The sequence below is a fragment of the Panicum virgatum genome, chromosome 3N, assembly GCF_016808335.1.
Source record: "Panicum virgatum strain AP13 chromosome 3N, P.virgatum_v5, whole genome shotgun sequence".
Classification (NCBI taxonomy): Eukaryota; Viridiplantae; Streptophyta; class Magnoliopsida; order Poales; family Poaceae; genus Panicum; species Panicum virgatum.
Genome location: NC_053147.1, coordinates 23,185,845 through 23,206,819, shown reverse-complemented (window position 1 = coordinate 23,206,819; position 20,975 = coordinate 23,185,845). Strand labels below are relative to the sequence as shown.

The 20,975-nt window shown below is 51.1% G+C and overlaps 1 protein-coding gene across 2 annotated transcripts; it reads left to right on the top strand.

Annotated features, from left to right (window-relative positions):
- Positions 1 to 17,906: 17,906 nt before the first annotated feature.
- LOC120665186 (pyruvate decarboxylase 1) lies at positions 17,907 to 20,521 on the top strand. 2 transcript variants are annotated; one of them, XM_039944654.1, is made up of 5 exons: positions 17,907 to 18,573; positions 18,696 to 18,859; positions 18,949 to 19,599; positions 19,703 to 19,820; positions 19,914 to 20,521. In XM_039944654.1, the coding sequence occupies exons 1-5, from the start codon at positions 18,040 to 18,042 to the stop codon at positions 20,271 to 20,273; spliced, it is 1,827 nt and encodes a 608-aa protein (XP_039800588.1). In that variant the 5' UTR covers positions 17,907 to 18,039; the 3' UTR covers positions 20,274 to 20,521. The 2 variants fall into 2 exon arrangements, with proteins under 2 accessions (XP_039800588.1, XP_039800587.1); XM_039944653.1 differs by having other exon boundaries at positions 19,682 to 19,820.
- The last annotated feature ends 454 nt before the right edge of the window (positions 20,522 to 20,975 follow it).

Sequence of the window (20,975 nt, the reverse complement as noted above, 5' to 3'; positions counted from 1 at the left end):
GGGTGGCTTGGTCCTTAGGAAAGCTGTCAGCTTGTCGTTCATGGTCTGCTCTCGTGGCCGCTTGTTGACGAGGGCATTGGCCAGTGTTTCCAGTATGAGAGTCTGGTTGTGTATTATCTGTGCCAGGTCCCCGAGGGGTGGTGGTGGTGGTGGTGGCAGTGGCACTTCTCCTTGATTTCCTCCTCCGTTCTGGCTCACTTCCTGTTCTTCCTGAGGAGGGTTCTGTCCATTAGGCTGTACTCCTGGATCAGCGGCTGCAGGGGTCCGGTTGCGGGAGGCCCTCGTACCGCTTCGGGAAGCCATCTGTAGATTGGGTTGAGTTTTTGTGAGATTGGGATTAGTGATGTTTATGTTGTTTAATTTGTATTTTTGAAAAGACGGAATCTACCTTCCGCCGGAAAGCACACAAACTAACAAGCACACAAACATAGTAAACAACAAGCACAAACAACTTTATTACTGCAGGGAAGGGTACAACATGGGGACAAGACTAAAACGCGTACGACACGTCCGGGTACAGGATCACACTTAAGGGTACAACTTAAGCCAAAGGGGTTGGGGTGGCTTCGGGGCATGCTACTCGCGGGGCGAGCCTTCTTCGGAGTGTGCTTCCAGGGGAACGAGCAGTCCTTGCTTGCCGTTCTCTGGGTTCCCTTTTTCCAAGGGTTGTCCAGCAGCTTCCCCTTCAACGACGGCAGTAGGCCCTTCAGGGTTCTCGGACGGGGCTTGTGGGGTTCTCAAGAGTGGTCCCCATCCTATGACGGGCGTCCCAAGTAGGACATGGTCTTCTCCAATTGCCGAGACTGGCGTTCCACTTCTGGTCCATTCTTGCATACGCCGGTCTCATGCTTGCCTGAGGCTCTCCTGGGCAACCGTTTCGCTGCTGACCGCGGCTGCGGCTCTTGCTTCCGCTTAGGCTGCACGGATCTGTTGCAGTCTTACCGCGAGCTCTGCTTGCTCGGCTCGATGGGTCTGCTCCCTCAAGATGTTGGCTTGCTCGTCAAAAAACTGATCCAAGGAGGCTAGGTAGGTAGCCACTTGGTACAGGGGGTCTTCTTCATGGCGGTGCCGTTCCAGGCTTCTCATACGAGCTTCCCAAACGGAGGTTTGGATGGCCGGAGGGAATGACCTCATTGGTGTGGGGGCTAGGTGTCCTTCAAAAATCCGGCACAGATAACGGAGTGCCTTCCTAACGGCCAAGGGATAGGTGTCTTGGTGCCTAAACCCCGTGGCGGTCACTCGCCATGGCTGGATGTCGGGGTAGCGGTCACTTCTGGCGATGACCAGGATCACCCTGCAGTGGAGGGTACCATGGTGTTCGTACTCTCTGTTGTAGTACCTTGGGTGTTCCGTAACGCCAAGGCTTTTCAGGGCGTTGATCAAAAGGCTGGGGTAGCCAGGTGCAGCTTGACAATTGCCTTGGGTCCATCCTTCCTCAGCCATCTGAAAACAAAGATAGAGTGAATAAGTTTTGCACAAATATTTGGGTACAAAGGGGATAGATGGTACTTATTATTACAACATGATGGGGTACAGTTTCCATGGATACACGATTATTAGGATAGGGTTCTAGCTTGGAGTGCTACTCCTATCATGGGGACTCCTCCTCGATCTGGATAGGGTGCTTCTTTGGTGGAAGATACTGCTCCATCACATCATCTTCGGTCTGAGTACCCCTATCCCAATGGGTTTCTTCGGGTTCTTCTTCTATCCACCCACCTACTCCTCTGCGAGCCTCGTGTTCTTACCATTGGGCTTGGAGAGCGGCTAGGGAATACTCGGCTCTTACGGCTCTTGTCTGTTGTTCCTCCAATTCTTGGATTGTCTTTTCTGCCCTGTGGATTTGGTGCCTCAATTGTGCCGCCTGTTCGCGGTAAAGTTCATCTAGGCCGGTGAGGTAGATGGATAGGTGGGAGACCGTATCTTCTAGGTCTTCTTCTTCTCTTCCAAGTCCTCTCATCCTTGCAATCCATGAGTGTCCTCTTACTCCAGTAGGCGGGAAAAATCTCATAGGAGTTCGCTGAAGATGATGCTTGTAGACCACACGTAGACGTCGCAGGGCTTTTCGGACGGCTTTTCGATAGGTGTGTGGGAAGCAAAAGCCAGTGGTGGAGATGAACCAAGGGTCCACGTCAGGGTTGCAGGTGCTTTTTCCCACGAAGATCATCACGTCGCATCGAAGAGTGCCCCTGGAGTCGTACTCCCGGTAGACATACTCTGGTGGGTCCACAACTCCGACGCGTTCCAGGCTGAGTAGCAATAACTTAGGGAGGCCGGGCTCTACGTGGCAGATTCCGCCACTCCATCCATTTTCAGCCATCTGGAACAGGGCAAGAACCAGCGGTGAGTGTATGAGTGGAAAAAGGATTAAGCCAGGAAAATCCTAATGTGGAAATGCTCGAAAAAGGGGCCTCGATCCTAGGGTCACGTCCTATGGCCAACCTACGGCTCTGATACCACCTGAAGTGTCCACTCATAAGAGAAGACTTAAAATTAATACATTATCAGTCCCAGGAGACTGATAACACTTTTATTACATCAGATGGTACATCACCGTACAACTCTACGCGGAAGTGGGCAGAGAAGCGCCACTATCGCGAGGATAATAACTAACACCCACACAACGATATTAACTACGAAGAGAGGGTCATCAGAGTCTTGCTCCATATGGAGCTTCCTGCGGGTGACCCTATCCACAGGCAAGGTTGGGTGTAGGATGGAACCTCTATTCAACGTCTTCGGGAACGAAGTCTGGATCTTCCTCTGTAAAAATTAAGAATGGGGTGAGTACAAACGTACTCAGCAAGTCCAACCACACCCACGGAGGGGTATAAACAGAATATAATGCACAGGATAAATCAAGGATAAGGCTAGGCTTTATTTTGCGGAAAGCTAATTTTTATGCAGGGGTTTATTTGAAAGAAAGGGGTTTTCAAAAACCATTGTCTTGCACTGAGTAACACGTGGGGTTGATCCACACAGGATCCTAGTTTTAAGTTGCTACTGGACTCCTCATCCGCTGTAGCACACGGCACAGCTATCGGACACTTTCCCAAAACAACTCACGCCAACCCATCCATTCCCAGAAGAAACACTAATTGTGTGACCAAACCGTAACTCGCCCAGTACCGTGGGCACGGCTATTCGAATAGGTTTTAACTCTGCAGAGGTGTGCAATTTTACCCCAAAGTGGGGTACCACAGCACGATCACCTTAGTGTCGGTGTAGATCCCAACAAAGCCATTACCCACCTTAGCTAGACCTGACTAGCCACCACGGGATTCACTAAGGGGCCACTGACCTATCACTGAGGTTTAACCAGGGCATAAGTCACACAGAGCATATCCCTTCTCCTTGATCACTCGTTGCTCTCAGCATTCCTGATGGCTATCAGACTAACTAGTGGGGTTTATGCTAAGCTGTTGCCCATACAACGGTCGAGTGGTTTGCACGATAGTGGAGTTAGGCAAGATGACACACCAACTCGGTCCTTAATTGTGACAAGATGGATATCTCCCTTCCTCGCTCAACCACACAGGTACGAGCACACCATTTGGTAATTCACACAGAAATGCCATCCATCCCGTCTAAACCCATCTTTCAAAAATTCCATATTTTCCCTTCCCACACACACTCACACATTTTCTTTTTATAAAACAAGTGGTACCGAGTTCAAGGTCCTAAGCGTTCTAGCAGCGATTAACGTCCAAACAAATCACATTCAAACATTAATCTAGGTGGTCAAGGAATGGTAATAACAAATCAAGGGGTGGCTATCCAACCATGTTTTCAGCAGACAAAACATATGCAGTTTGATTAACTAGGCCAATAGGTTGTGTTTTTAAAAACTGGGACAAAACATGCATCAAAGGGCGGGATTGAACTTGCCGTTCTCAAAGCTTTACGGGAAGTCTTGATCGAGGTACTGTCCTTCGGGTTCGGGGTCGCGGAACTAGTCCTCGTTCACTTGCTCGAAGTACGGCTCGTCGACGGGTTTTCCCTCGTTCACACCGTGATCTACGACGCACACAAGCAAGCACACAATCAAGAAAAAGAAATAAAAGTTTTATCGCTGAGCTCGAATCGGAAATAATTAAGGTATAGAGACATGAGTAATATTTCTGGGCGGTTTTCTAATGGCATGGCCAAAATTATGTTAAGAAGGGCGTGGTAATGTTTCAGGTCGATCGGAGATTGTTTGGCGCATGAAATGATAAGTTAACGAGGTGTTTAGGGTCTAAACAAGGGTCTAGGGACTTGTTTATAATTTGTGAAAGGACCTTATTAGAATTCTGGGGAATGTTTGGGTTATTTTGGAAAAAGGTAGGGGTTTATTTATAAATACATTTATATGGTGGAGGGTTTATTTGCAAAAAGAAAAGTTGGAAGGGTTTCTTTTGGAAAAGGATTAGAGAGTGGAAGGGTTCTTTAAAGAATAGAGGGAAGGGGAGGGGGTTTTTGGCAAATGTGCCTCCTTCTTCCTCCCTCCCGTGACGGGAAATAGAGGGGCTGTCGCCGGCGGCGCCTGGCCGGCGGCCCTGGGCCACGGTGGCGGCCGGGAGGAGGGGGAAAAGGGGCAGGGAGGTGTGGGGGTTCGATCCCCCTCCCGATTTCAGGGAAGAAGGCCCGCAGGGAGGGGAGCCATGGCGGCGGGCGGAGGCCGTCTCTGGCCGGTGCGGTGGCGGTGCTGTAGGGCCAGGTGGTGGCCTGAGCTAGGGGGAAAAGGGAGAGGGAACCAAGGGGGCTAGGGCGCAGCGAGGAGGGGGCTCCGCGGTGGCCGGCGTCCTGGAGGCGGCGGCAATGGTGGCGGCGGCGGCGGTGCTAGGGTGCTGGAGGGGGCTAGCAGCGGCAGTGGGGTTCGTGGTGGTGGAGAGCTCGGCGGAGGGGGTTACTTATAGGCCGAGAGAGGCGGTGGAGCGGTGGTGGCCGGTGGGGTGGCTTTAATGCCGCTCGGTGTCGCGGCGTGGCGGCGCAGCCGGCGAGGTCGGCACAGGGCGACACGATGGCTCGGGCAGGCGGCGCTGTGCTTGACGGCAGGCGGCGTGGCGCGTGGTTCACGTGGGAGTAGTGCGTGCGCGTGGACGGGTGCACGCAGAGGTGGGGACGGGGTGAGCAGGAGGCGGCCGCGCGAGTGGGGAGGGAGGTGGCCGGGCGGCGCGGCGAGCGGCGGGCGGCGCGGCGAGTGGCACGGCCACGTGGTGTGCGTGGGCCGGGGCGCGCGCGAGGGCAGGGAAGGGGCACGGCGTGCGGGGCAGGCGAGCAGGGCGCCGGGGAGGGGAGGCCGAGAGCCGACGCGCGCGTGTGCATGGACGGCGCCGAGCCAGCAAGGCGCGCGCGTGCGCGTGGCCAGGGAGCAGAGAAGGAAGGAGGAGAAGGGAGAAGAAGGGAGAAAAGAAAAGGGAAAAGGAAAAAGAAAAGATGAAAAGGAAAAAGAGAGAGAAAGAGAGAGAGAGAAAAAGAGAAAGGGAGGGAGATTGCGCCGGCGCCGATCGTGGCAACGACCGCGACTGGTCGGGCATGCACGCCATTCGGGTGTGACTCGCGGGACGAGGGCAAATAGGGAGATGGGACAGCGATGGATTCGGATGTCGGGACCGGTTTTTCGGGAGATTGGGAGATCGGGCGGGAAAGGTCTGAGCTCAACGATGAAAAAGTTTTGAGAATTAGTTTTTGCGCGTGCTTTATTTTGTAAATTTTTCAGGATGTCACAACTGCTTTTACAGAATTCTCTGATGTGCACGACAGTTTTACAGAGGTGCTACACTATGGCTAGACGCTAGACCACATACAGTTAATCGGCATCTGCAATGATAGGCAAATAGAGTCATTAGGTAGCCAAAAGTGAGATTATGGGGTTAATCATTGTCTGGGCTAGTGTGTATGATCTGCTACCTACTACTACCTTTATGCATTGTCCATTGGAGGACAGTAAAGTTTAGTATGATGGAGCATCACATTCGTATATATTCAAACACTGGCACATGTCAGAGTTCTTCTCGTCGGTCGTCACAGGCAATGCGGGTTTTATCTCAGTTGAATTGAATCTGAAAGCTTGTGCCTTGATCTGTTCTTGACGCATGTGGTGGAGGTCCGTCGCATAGCCCTCCCGCGATGAACACATCCTCGGACAACACCAGAGGTGGACAGAGCAGCTCCAGGCCCCCAACGGCGTCAGGAAGCGGTAGAAGAGAGCGTCTTTTGGTGCACATGGATTTTATTTATCTATCATGCACTACTGTAATTTGAATTATTCTTGTAGTGGACTTGTAATGTGCACTTTGTGGTCATGTATTGGTACTACTATTATTAGATGTGTAATGGACCACACTTTGTGCAATCGAGTATATTGTAATCTCCTATCAAACGGCTAATGTGGTATCTACAATTTTGTGATGGGCAATCAAGTATCTTGTCTTGCAAGGAGTCGGGCCATTTCTCTGGGCACCAAAGTATCTTGAGCCAAAGTATCTAGTTTACTTATCTCATCGGGTAATGTTGGGTATATAATTATGTACATATTGCATTTTTGTACCCACTTTAATGCATTGTCCTTCCTTGATTGGTTTATCCATGTCCTTGTCACTAGTTAGTCAGTTAATTACTTAACTTGACTAGATGCTTAGCTCTGCTTAGAATACTCATCTTGCTTACTAGAAAGAACAGCTGAAGTATCACATTTACCGGTTACCCTTGATCGCACTGGTTTGGTTTGGTTGTTAGTGAAGTGGTAATACCGAGATTCGAGTGGAATGGTAGAGCCTAAAGAATGAAGTCACATGGGCATAGTCTGCTTGGATCGATTAAGGACCGAGTGGATGCCATCGGCCTTGAGCACCTTTCCGTGCTACCACATATCTAATATAATGGTACGGATGAGCCAATTGCCTTCTTTGACTTTGATCATTGGGGCCCGGTCCTAGATACGTGGCTAAGGGCTATGCAGGGAGGCTTAGCGGGTCCCCGAGTGGAACTATGTATAGGAAAATTTAGAGATGTCTTCGGTGGAACTAAGTCTCCACGCGCAAGTTGGGCGTACCCTCAACGGTTGAGCCTTGCTGGGAACGGTTGACGTGAGTACCCCCCTGCCCGACGTGCTCGGTTGGGTGAGTCGCATGGTGCTCGCGTCGTGTGGGTAAAGTAGTACACCCTTGCAAGGTTATAATCAATTCGAATTGCCGCGCTCTCGGATATGAGGAAGCTCTTGGTTCGCCGAATTCCTCTTAGAGTGTTTCGGTATTGTTGGTTTTGGACTCATGTCTTGTCAATGATCTTTTATATATTATGTTACTCTTTTAATCAACTAAAATTGTTTGGGGGTTTCGGGCTACATTAATTAATTTTGCTAGGTGTTAGTTTAGAGAGCTCATGGTTATGTAATAATTACTTACCCTTAAAAGCTTTTACTTGAGCCTTGCATGATTCTTATTTATTTAATCGTGTAAGTCTTGCGGAGTACCTTTGTACTCAGGTTGCTTCTAAACCTAGTTGCAGGTGAGCCGGAAGTGGTGTTCGGCCACTTCTACCCCGCCGATCTAGATGCGGGAAAGGAGTATGTCGTTGTGGCTGTGATGATGTCCTTGAGCAAGGCATCATTACCTTAGTATGTCTTTATCATAGTCGAGCTCCGTGAGAGCATGTAAACATAATAATTTTTAAGTTTCTATATAATATGGCTTCCGTGAGCCCAAGGCTTGTAATGAAGATTAGTTTAAACCTTCCTATGTTGAGCTTGTAATGTTAAGTTTTGAACTCAGGTAATGTAAAACTGCTCTTTATGATTCATTGGCGACGTATTCGATTGTAAACGGTATGTGTATATACTGATTCTAGACGTATGTTGGTGCACATACCGGGACTACCGAATTTAATAGTATTTTAGACGAATGACGTGTCGGTTATTCGTGTTTATAGATGTGAGGTAACACATGACACGTTCTCTGACATGCACGTGTTAAGTTTCGTTTGGAAGATAATAACTGACGATTCGTTTAAAATAATATTAAATTGGACGGTTGTCACACACGCGAGTTTTGACATCCTGACGTGCGCGCAGGGCGCCGGGTCGCCATCGCTCTGACCCAGAACCGAGCGCCCCAGGCTTCAGCCCCCGCCACGCAGTCCCGAGTCCTCGAGCGCGCGGAGGCGGAGCCCCGAAGATTCTCCGCCGATCCCGCGCGATCCCAGCGGAGCCCCTCGCCGACTCGCCGTTGGGTTTGCTCGTTCCGGGGCGCCCGCAGACTCGCGTACGGGATCGTGGGCGTGGCTCCTTCCTGGTTCCTGCAGCGCGCAGTGCATCGTAGTCGCAGGGTCCCGTGTCGCGGTGCTCCCACGCACACATGGGATCCGGAGGCCGTGTCAGGCATGCCGGGTCGGTTTAGATGAAAAGCAAAAAAAAATTTTGCGTTGGAATCTTACTAATTTGAATATTAAATGAAGTCTATTTATAAAACTTTTTACACAGATGGGTTGTAAATCGCGAGACGAATCTAACGATGCTAATTAATCCATGATTAATTAATAATTAGCGGATGGTTACTGTAGCACCACTGTTGCAGAACATGGATTAAGTAGGCTCATTAGATTCGTCTCGCGATTTACAGCCCATCTATAAAATTTTTTGTAAATAAACTTCATTTAGTACTTCATGCATGTGTCGAAATATTCGATGTGACGGTCTTTTTGCGTTTACGGGATTTATGGGGTGAGAACTAAACAGGACCCGAGTACAGGCACCCACGGGATGGGACATGGAACTGGCTGAGGCTGTGTTTAGTTCCCCATTTTAAAGTGCCAAAATTTATTGTAGCATACTATAGTATTTTTGTTTGTATTTGATAATTATTGTCCAATCATTGACTAATTAGACTCAAAACGTTCGTCTCGCAAATTAGAACCAAACTGTACAATTATTTTTTGATTTTATTTATATTTAGTACTCCATGCATAGTATCATAAATTTGATGTGACGAAGAATTTTTTTTTAATTTTGAACTTTTTGGACAACTAAACACAGCCTGAATATACAGCAGCCGTACGCAGCGCAGCACTTTTCGGGCAGACGCGGACTGGGAAATGGGAATCTTCGGTGTGGTTGAACCTGACCTATTCATGGTCCCTGCTTTGCAAGTACTGGTATAGCATATAGTAGTTCAAATCAGGTACGGGAGTGTTGTTTTAGGAGTATACCATGTGTGCAATTAGTGGGGGCCGGACACAAGTTGGACCTGGACTGGACGCCTTTCGGCTTTGAAAAACGCAGGCTAAAGCGTGGGGCACCTGAAACCAACAGGCCAGCAACCGGATCCCTGGTTCCGAGCCCGATCCTCGCTCCACGAGACAACCACCTTCTTCCCCTCTTCGCCGTTCTTTGTGTTTGACACTTTGACCGTGGGCGCGAGTAGAGTGCGATGCCAAAGCCAAATCGGTCACCGCAAGCAGGATCTCGTGCGTCCTTCAGAATATCCCTTCCCACTTCTCACAACACGATACTGATGATGAGAAAAGCGCAGATTTAGTAGTGAAGAGCCATGGAACGGTCGATGCATGCATCGTGATCATCCGAAGCCAAAACAAAGACGCTTGTTCAGCATAGGGCGGAACCACGAACCGTGACAGCGACCGTGCGCACGCGTTAATTAACACCGATCGGCTTAAGGTTAAACACCCGCTTGTGGCTTGCCTTGGAGTAATCTTCAGGAGGCGGCGGCGGCGGCAAAAGAATGACCGGAGGTGACGCGAGGGCCGCCGTGCCGTCTGACATCTGCAACACTAGTACAACCAAGCAGACACCCAGCAGAGCGAATCGCCGGGCAGCTAGCGTAGCCGCCGACGCAGGCGCGTGTCCGGTAATGCGGCGCGGCGCCGGAGCGGAAACCATGGGGGCGGGTCGGGTCGGCAAAGACCAGGGGCGCAGAGGCGGTTCGGCACATGGAGCATGGGAACGTGCGTTCACTGTTCAACAGCGAATGTACAAAACTCAAACCATGTCCAATGACGACGACGGTGGTTTCTTTTCTTTTCATTTTCCGTCATGGAAAATTTTGCGTTCAAACGGCAAGATCAGATGCATCCACCCATTGGACAGAAATCGTGCACGTACCATCGGTGGTCCATCCAAATTACACGATACTCCGATGAGGGTTCGAGACCCCGCCAGCTGGGCCCTGATACTACTGCTGTCTGCTATCGCGCCGACCCGTTTGGTTGTTCCTAGAACACACTAGAACGCAATTTACAAAACCGACTCCACATCTTCTGCGCTATGAACCCTGAAGAATCTAATGAGGATTTGATCATATAATTAAAAGATGGTTACTGTAGCACAAATGTAGTCTATCATCAATTAATTACTATCATTAAATTAATCGCAAAAAAATATATCCATCCTTGAAGAGATTTTACAAATAAACTATATTTAGTATACTTCATGCGGAGCCTAAAAGACACATTTTATTCTATGAGTTCTAGAATGCAACCAAACAGGGCGCTGTTATGCACGAAACAGCTCACCCGCTCCTCTTCTCTACTGTTATGCACGGGTGCTTGCTTACGCTGTTGAAAAGCCAGATAAGTCCTGAGTGGCGAATAGCCAAGATAAAAAAAGAGTGTAATTTAGTCGTGAATGAATTAGCTTGGTTAGCTAGAAGGAACACGCATTCTGCATTCTGCGGTGTGGTTAGGATGTGCGTCTGCGTGCGTTGATGACATCGTCAAGAACGATTGTACCCTTCTAACTAATTAAACTCTCTTTTACCGGCAAAAAAAAAGCCAGATAACTATGGGAACGACACGGAAGAATCTGAGTGTGGACAGAGCACGGGGGCACTGCATCAAAGCATCTGCGTCATGCACGCCGCGACAATAGTGACCGGGTCGTCGGGTCGTCGCCTCACCTGCCATCGTACTGCCGCCAGGCAGCCATACCTGCCAGGGAGGATCTGGGCATCAGACAATGACCACGGCCAGTAGGGGTGCCCAAACCTAAGCAAAAAATTGGCGGACTTGATCGGCCACCGGATAAGAGTATCTCCAAGAGTCTTTTTAAATTGAGTTGGCTAGTTAAAAATAGCAAAATTGTGGCAAAACTAGGATCAAACAGTCTCTCCAAAACCAAGTACTCGCTACCCAGCTCGCTACCTAACCCCCTTCGCTCGTTTTGTTTCCGAGCGAGATCGGCTCGCCACCCTCCTGCGGTCCCCGGGCGCCGTCCCGCGCGCCCTCCTGCGCAGCTTCCGGAGCTCGCGGAGAAGGGAGGGAGGGTCGCCGGCGCGGCAGAGAGGAGCTGGAGCTAGCGTGCGGCGGCGGCGGCGGAGCGATGCTGAGAAGGCGCGCGCGGCGGCGGAGCTGGCGGCGGCGGCAGAGCGGTGCTGGAGAAGGCGCGCGCGGCGGCGGAGGTGGCGTGCGCGGCGGCGGAGGTGGCGTGCGGCGGCCGGGCGGCGGAGCGGTGCTGGAAGGCGTGCGATGACGGCAGAGGTGGCGTACGGTGGAGGTGGCACACGGCGGAGAGGTATCGGGGCGGCCGAGATGGTGCGGCGGAGAGGGCTCGAGGCGGCCAAGATGGCGCGGCGGAGAGGGCTGGGAGTGCCGGAGATGCAGCTCGCCGTGGAGAAGAAAGGAAGAAGATTTGGAGAAGTGTATGACAGGTGGGAACTGGCGAAGCTTGATCTCTGATTTTAGAGGGTGTACCCTTTTGCTACAGTAATGAACAGTGTCGAAATCACTGTTCATCTAGTGTAAAATTTACAAGGTTAGGAGGGCCATGGCCCTCTTTGGCCCTAACAAAGCTCCACCAGTGGGTGGGACCCACTGGCAGTGGAGTATATGGAGAGTCTAGTTTTAGAGAATCTGTTAGAAAACTTGGTAGTTTGGGGAGCTTTTTATTATTTAGCTAGCCTCCAAATCTTTAAATCTAGCTCTTGTTATTGCTAGTCTTTTGGAGTTGCTCTAATACGGTAATACGGGCGCGGTCAAGCTACGAGCTCGTGAAACAATGCTGGTGATGGACGTACTCCGGTATGTTTCCAGTGAGAAGATTATTGATGATGGTTGGTCCCTCCTTTCTTGTAACCAGAAACAGTTGCACAGGGGGGGAAGGGATGCAAGACTCTAGTCAGCTTCAAGCCTTCAAGGTAGCCATTGTATTCTTGTGTTTGCTATTCGACCTATTTCTTTCCGCACACATCATGCGTGTTTTGTTCTGAAAAGTTTAGATGAACCAGACAAAAACTAGTACGGCTGCATGAGAATGCCCCAGCGTTTGGTGCTCACGGAGCCGCATGCGTTGTTTAGTGGAGGGCTCCAGACCGGACCACCAGCTCAGCCAGGTTAGTAGTACTCCACTAACACCAATTACCAACACAACACCAGCTTGCTCGCTCACACCACCGCCAACGTGCAGGAAGCTACATGAAGCCCAAGGTTTGGGGGATCTCTGGTTATCCCGGCCCACGGCAAAAACACCGCCAAAGCCAATTAGCCATCCACCTGCCAGGAATTTTTTTATTTTATATTATTTTTATTCGATTTATCAAAAATATATGTCGCTATATTTTTTTTGCAAAAATGTCACCCTGCCGCCGGTTCGTTTGGCGGTAAGGAGTTACCACAGGATGAACCGGCGGTAAGTTCCTTGGCCCACGGCCCATGGAACTTACCGCCGTTTGATCCGGCGGTAGCTCCTTACTGCCAAACGAAACGGCGGTAAGTGCTACCGCCGGGCTACAGCGCGGCTATAGCCGGCTGTAGCTGCCCTGTAGACGACCAGCGCCCTACCGCCATTTGAAACGGCGGTAGGTATTCCCACAATTTTTTTAATTATTTTATATGCTCACACTGCTGTAATTAATTGTATAATTATTTTATAGGCTGTCTGAACTGTAATTATTTTCTTTACGTTTAGAAATATTTCAGAAAATAATAGACTTAGCGGAGGTTAGGGAAATATTTTTTAAAAATTTATACAAATTAGATTTAACTCTAATAGTCTGTGAAAATATATTTTTATGAGATATTCATGAGTTTCAATTACGATTTCGATGTCCTGTCACCTTGCATCAGATTTTTCTGCACCCCCACTATAATTAAAAATGTGGGAGTACCTACCGCCGTTTGAAATGGCGATAGACATGCGTGAACCATGCCTATAGACCAAATAGCTCCATCTATAAATAGAACATCGCCCCATCTCATATGAAGTCAATAGCCATCTCATACGAAGTCTTTAGCCATCCCCGCACGACCACTATGTCTTTCTCTGGTTCTACCTACATTCCGTGGAACAAGATTAGAGAACATGTGCCTCAAGGAGTGCAGGTTCCAATGTGCTTCTGCGGTTCGTTGTGCAAGCTGATGGAGTCCAAAGTTTTGGGCGATGACTTCGGCAGGAGGTTCTTCATGTGTGAGAACTACGAGTACAATCCGCCAAAGCGCTACGGTAAGGACAAAGCGAAGGTATCACCTCGCACTATCTAGTTTGCGTCTTCGGAGTTCAGTAAGTTAATTCTAACTCGGCTTGGAAATAGAGTCCACCACCTCTTTGTGATTTCATACAGTGGCTGGACACGGAGCAATCGACCGAAGCTAAGGAACACGTTGAGCGCGAAGCAAGGTGGGCTGCGGAAAGGTGGCAGCGAATGCTGCAAGAGGAAAAATGGAGGAGAAGCGCAAGAAAGATAAAGAAGAGATCCAGAAGAGGTTCGCAGAAGTGGAACGTCGGCAGCCGGAGGAGCGTGAAGCTGATAGGGAGAGTAAGCGAGAGAGGGCCCGCCGTGAGAAGGAGGCGAGACCCGAGGCTATTAGGAAGGGGAAGTATCCTCGGTGCACTCAGTAGATGACTATCATGTAATGTTCGAATTTCATATTCCCTAAGGCATGTTAGGTCTAAATGGAACACGAAGTTAGCGTGTTCCATGTACATGCCAGTGCAATTGTTATTGTAATTTCAATGTCAAATTAATCTGCATTATGTAATTTGTACTAGCAACAACTAGATTTTTCAGAAGCATTGCCCTACAAATAACATTTTCAGACCGACGCGATGACAACTCCATGGGCATATATCGGCCAGTACACACAATAAAAATAATCAAAACAATCACCGTTCAAACATTGAACACAAATTAAATAGTGGTCCACACAATTCAACGCACATAACACATGACATGACATGTCAGGACCTGTTGCAAGCTACGGTAACGAGGTCCAATACTAAACCTAACATGCCTTAGGTAATTCGAACAAACATTACATTATTTATTCAGACGGAGCAGTACAACATTAATCATTCACGGGCAGTACCCTTATCACGTCCCGCGATGTCTGGTTTTGCACGCTCGCCTTTGCGTAAATCTTCATTCACCTTCTTCAACCACTCCATATATTGCTGATCACGATGAGTGATCCACGTGTCAATCCACTCATGGAAATGACACCAATGAGTATGCGTGTCATCACCAGCGTACTTTTGCAAACAAGAAACGATTCAAAATTAATAAAAATAATAAAAGCATATTTACAAATTAATCTATACCTGTGATGTTGCACATCTTTTTTGGACTTCCTCGATATTCTTGCAACACCAATACCTCTGGCCAAAAGTCTCGTAATCACGAGATATGTTCGGAACACAACGCATTTGGCAATAGCAATCTGGTGGCTCTACACCTTTCGGCCATACCTTGCAATTTGTAATACATCTATTGGGATCGTTAGGAGAGGGTCCTAAATTAGCCTCCATTTCCCGACGGAAAGCTGCCCGGGAGAATGAGGAGCTCATAGCTGTTTGTTTGAGCTAATTAAAAAAAGTGGAACCTGAATTGCAAGTCTGTGCTCTCAGGAACCACAAGGTGCTCTTTTATACATGCAGGGCTGCCTGCATGTCCAAGCACTTTGAACACAGATATTACCTCTCACTGCTCCACAGTCGTCCACGGTTCTGCACTTGCACGCTCCACAGTGCGCACTCATTCCACTTTAAACAATAACAGGACCTCTCACTGCTCGTACCATCAGTACTCGCACGCTCCACAGCGCTCACTGCTACCACTTTAAACACGGATTATTGCATCGACCTACTCATCGCATCGCCCACTTTAAACTCGTCGTACTGTCACTGCATCGACCTACTCGTGATTATTGCACTGCCCTGACACATCCAATCGCCCGGAACACTACACGGTACCGACGTAATCGTCACAATGTAAACCATAGGAATTACATCATAATACAATGTTAATGAAACACACAGTAGAAATGCAGTGGCATGGCAGAACCCGTTGCAACTACGGTAAACAGATTCTGATCTAAGCTAAGATGCCTTAGGTAATTTAAAAAAACCCAACAAATACAATGATGCAGCATGTCACTACCTCTAGGTTGTCCTAATAGCCGTATCCCCACGTAGCAAATTGCGTTGAGCCTTCTCCGCAGTATCCACCCATTGCAGGTGGCGCAGGCGGTGGCGCCGGAGGGGCAGGGCCCTTGTTCTTGTGACAAGGGCAGTTGCAGTAAGCAATAGTGCATGGTTCATCTTGTGAAGCGGCAGCATTGCTGGTATCATCATCTTCGTTGTCTTTGTTACACTCGCTCACTTCCTCGTAATGGTTCACCTTGCACTCCAGATCAAAGATCTTTATCTGAAGGTACTCGATGAACTCCTGAACTGAATCAATTGGTGCAGGATCGACCCACCTGGTAAACTCACAGTTTTCTGGAGCATCTGAAGACTGCAAAACAAATTTCATGTAAGGTGTCTCATTGAAGATAAAGAAATAAAACAACCGAGTATTACCCATGCGTGTGGGCATTTGAAGAAACGCCGACCGCCATCCATCCCGTCAGTGTACATCTGCACTAAGCAGTCCCTCACCATGTCTGCATTTTGGCCACGGTTCTCTACGGTTATCGTATTGTCGAAGAGGAGTTTCATTGGTAAATTCACTCTTGTGCTGTGACGGAAACTCAAACACTGGTTCCGGAAAGGAATCAGGTCCAAGAGGCCCCTCCCATATTATGGGGTCTCCCTTTCTTCCCCTTTTTCCTTTCCCAAAACCGTAGTAATTCTTCCCGCTAAACCCACCTCCAGACATTGGGTATACAATGAGCTTTGGTGTTTGAGTGGTGCTGGGAGTTCACAAACTGGTGAGTATTTATAGGCGCACAAAGGTCTGATACCCGGAGTGGGGAGTGTAAATGCACATGAAAAGCCTACAGTATTCGCACGCTCCACAGTGGTCACTCCTACCACTTTAAACACGGACACGACCTCTCGTTGCTCTTGATTTGTACCCTCGCACGCTCAACACCGCTCACTCCTCCCACATTAAACAACGACACGACGTCTCACTACTCATGACTTCAGCACTTGCACGCTCCACAATGCTCACTCGTGATTATTGCACTGCCCCTACATATCCCATCGCCCGGAACACTGCACGGCACCGGCCTAATCGTCATAATTTCACTGCACGGATATATACCATCGCCCGAAACACTGCACCGGCCTACTCATCATAATGGTACGTAATGGACACATCCAATCCTAGTCTGCACATGCATACATAACATAGTATGACGGAACAAAGTAATTAACAAGCTACAACCTGTAAACTAGATGCGTCCGCGCTTGCCCCCTCTCCTCCTGCCACGTCGCTCTGCAGCCTGGGCCGCCCTAGTGTGGTGCTGCGAGTACGTAAGTGGCTCCGGCGGGATGGTCTGACGAGTGGACCGACGACCCTGCTCAGGAACAGGCGTCTGCTCCACCTGACTGTAGTCCTGCGTCGCGAGTGGGGCACCCCCCAGCTGTGAAGTGCCGATGACCTCCTGCGTCGGTGCAGAAGAGAAGAACGTGTTCACCCACTCCATCTGCGCGAGGTCGTCCACCTCCTGAATCTCCTCATCATCGTCTGTCCCTCCCACCTGCCGGTACTCTAATTCACAAACTTCCATCCATCAATATTCAATTAAAAATGTACTTGTTATCGCAAATTAACAACTGGTCTTAGACGTACCTAAATCGTGTATTGGACGACGAAGAGACGAAGATCCGGCGCCGTAGGGATCTATCGACGGAAACAACGACGAGCCGGGCGCTACACGAATAAAAAGTACAAGTTAATGAATAAAATTTTACATGATACGGTATTGTAAGTGACACGAGGTTAGAGTACGATTTACCTGCCGAGTACAAATGTGCCGGTCGCGGCACGTACGTGGGCCGAACTGCACAACCCAAAGGTGTCGTCATCGTGTCAGGTGGCGGTGGCGGGGGACCTGACTGTGTCGTGGGTGCAGACCGTCGTGACGATGGACCGGTCACAGGCACCGGCCCCGAACTGCGAGGTGGGAGGAAGGTGTCGTCCTCACGACAGGTCACGGCTCGTCGGAATCGCTTGCACATATCGACGATCTTCTGCAGCGTGCTCTGGTGCTGGGCGGGCGTCATGTCATGGTACTGGCCCATACTCGACGAAGCCTCGGACTCAATCGCTCGAATGACATCGTACTGTACCGAGAAAGTAGTAACATCATATGCAACCAGTTTTGTATACTGCAAAATCAATCAGAGAAACGTACCGCTATAGCGAAGTTCTGGTCTCGAACTACGGGGTACGTCTCTGACACCCTTGCGGCCCCGATCCGAGTCTCTGGTGGAACGTGCACGACAGGTGTGCGCGTCCTCGACAGGTACCACCGTAGGTAGTCCGCGAACGCCTCGTCGCTGTGCGGCCGATCCTCGAAAATGACGTCGTCGAGGGCCGCGGCCCAAGAGTCGATGTAAGGACGGACCTTGTCGGCCCACCGCGAGCCTGGTGGCTTGCCGGCGCTGCAAAAGCCTATGGCCCTTGAGCGAGGAGCTTCTTTCTCCCGCGCTATATAAACCCCACCACGAATCCTCACTACTCGCCACCCATCGCCGCAAACCTCGTACGATCGATCGAGATCAGGAAAGCACACGAGTCCACAGTAAAGTCGAGTGCTCGAGTCACATCAGCTCCTCGCAGTCCAACCCCCTCTTTCCCTCCTCTGCGTTCTTCGCGTGCCATGGAGACCCTCCTGGTCGGCAACCCCGCCAACGGCGTGGCGAAGCCGATGTGCCCCGGCGTCGGCGCGCTGCCCGTGGCCAACTCCCACGCCGTCATCGCCGCGCCGCCGCAGGCCGCGGTGGCCCCGGCGGGCGCCACGCTCGGCCGCCACCTGGCGCGCCGGCTCGTGCAGATCGGCGCCTCCGACGTCTTCGCCGTCCCCGGGGACTTCAACCTCACCCTGCTCGACTACCTCATCGCCGAGCCGGGGCTCAACCTCGTCGGCTGCTGCAACGAGCTCAACGCCGGGTACGCCGCCGACGGCTATGCGCGCTCCAGGGGCGTCGGCGCCTGCGCCGTCACCTTCACCGTCGGGGGCCTCAGCGTGCTCAACGCCATCGCCGGTGCGTACAGCGAGAACCTCCCCGTCATCTGCATCGTCGGCGGGCCCAACTCCAACGACTACGGCACCAACCGCGTCCTCCACCACACGATCGGCCTCCCGGACTTCTCCCAGGAGCTCCGCTGCTTCCAGGCCATCACCTGCCACCAGGTGCGCGTGCGCGCCGCGCCGGACGCGTCGTCTTCCCCCCTTCCCCGCTCTCTGTTCATTTCGTCGAACACCTCTCACCTCTGTCCGGCTCGTTAACGCCACGCTACATGTATTGTATGCAGGCCGTCGTGAACAACCTCGACGACGCGCACGAGCAGATCGACACGGCCATCGCGACGGCGCTAAGGGAGAGCAAGCCGGTGTACATCAGCGTCAGCTGCAACCTCGCCGGCCTCTCCCATCCGACATTCAGCCGGGAGCCAGTGCCCCTGTTCATCTCACCAAGGTAGTGCATGCCGAATCATCTCAATCGATTTCTACCTCCAAACATCAGATTGTGATCGCAATCGTACCATCCCGATCGTGTTCCATCAGATTGAGCAACAAGGCGAACCTGGAGTACGCCGTCGAGGCGGCGGCGGAGTTCCTGAACAAGGCCGTGAAGCCGGTGATGGTGGGCGGCCCCAGGATCCGTGTGGCCAAGGCCCAGAAGGCGTTCGCCGGCATCGCCGACGCCAGCGGGTACCCGTTCGCGGTGATGCCCTCGGCCAAGGGCCTGGTGCCGGAGCACCACCCGCGGTTCATCGGCACCTACTGGGGCGCCGTGAGCACCTCCTTCTGCGCCGAGATCGTGGAGTCCGCGGACGCCTACCTCTTCGCGGGCCCCATCTTCAACGACTACAGCTCCGTGGGCTACTCGCTCCTGCTGAAGCGGGAGAAGGCCGTCATCGTGCAGCCCGACCGCGTGGTCGTCGGCAACGGCCCGGCGTTCGGGTGCATCCTCATGGGCGAGTTCCTCCGCGCGCTGTCCCGGCGGCTCAGGCGCAACACGACGGCGCACGACAACTACCGCCGCATATTCGTCCCCGACCGCGAGCCGCCCAACGGCAACCCCGACGAGCCCCTCCGGGTGAACATCCTCTTCAAGCACATCAAGGGCATGCTGTCCGGCGACACCGCCGTCGTGGCCGAGACCGGCGACTCGTGGTTCAACTGCCAGAAGCTCAGGCTCCCGGAGGGCTGCGGGTACGCGTCTCCGCCGCTGGTCACCATCTCGGAACCGTGCGCGTTCAGCCTCTCTTCAGTTCTTAAAGTTCAGTAACGAAAGGCTGGTGACTCTGAACAACAGGTACGAGTTCCAGATGCAGTACGGGTCGATCGGGTGGTCGGTCGGCGCGACGCTCGGGTACGCCCAGGCGGCCAAGGACAAGCGCGTCATCGCGTGCATCGGCGACGGGAGCTTTCAGGTACGCATCCATCGGAACTGTCACAGGTGCTCTGTTTCTTTTTTTTTCCGTCACGGCGTGCCTGTGTGCTCACGCACGGCCTGGCACTGGCAGGTGACGGCGCAGGACGTGTCGACGATGCTGCGGTGCGGGCAGCGGAGCGTCATCTTCCTCATCAACAACGGCGGGTACACCATCGAGGTGGAGACCCACGACGGCCCGTACAACGTGATCAAGAACTGGGACTACACGGGCCTGGTCGACGCCATCCACAACTCCGACGGCAGCTGCTGGACCAAGAAGGTCCGGACGGAGGGGGAGCTCAAGGAGGCGATCGCGACGGCGACGGGCGCCAAGAAGGACTGCCTCTGCTTCATCGAGGTGATGGTGCACAAGGATGACACGAGCAAGGAGCTCCTCGAGTGGGGCTCCAGGGTCTCGGCTGCCAACAGCAGGCCGCCGAACCCGCAGTGATCCGCTCACCGTCCTGCGATTAATGGCAGCCCTCAAGTGTCCGAGCTATTTTCAGCCACTTCATTTGCCCGTCTGCTTCAAGCAGGCCTTTGTTTTTTAATAGATGTTGCGTTTGTCCACGGCGATGGGGCTGCCGATGTTATGATAATGCTCGCAATTCAGTTGCTTGGATTTCAGTTCTAGTGTAAATTGTTTGCAATCTGTATTTGCTGCATATGAATGAATCAATGAATCAATCAATGAATCAATCAATAACAAGAACGGAAAAAGTTTCACCCTGACCTCCCCAGCGCAGTCGTTTGCAGACAAGACAGGAGCCGCTTCGTGCGGGCCGCCTCACGAACGAACATATTCGCGGGCCACGGTTCCGGCCTGCTCGGTCTGCTGGGCCGTGGGTTGTGGCCACAGCAGTGACGCAATTTATTTTGATTTTCTTATTAGGAGTATCTCCGGCAGATTGAGTCGTTACGCTGTCTAGATCTAACGACTAGCACTATTTAGACATATTCTTTTTACATTTTGTATTATATTTATTGAATTTATGTGTTCTATAACTTTTTTCTAGTTTTTTTTATTTTTGTTGGATTTTCGTCCCCAAATTTGTTTCTTAATTTTTTTGTTCTTATTTCTTTTTCAATTTTGTTTTTTATGAATGGATCAGATGTTTCCATTTTTTACAAAGATCATTGTTTTTATACTATG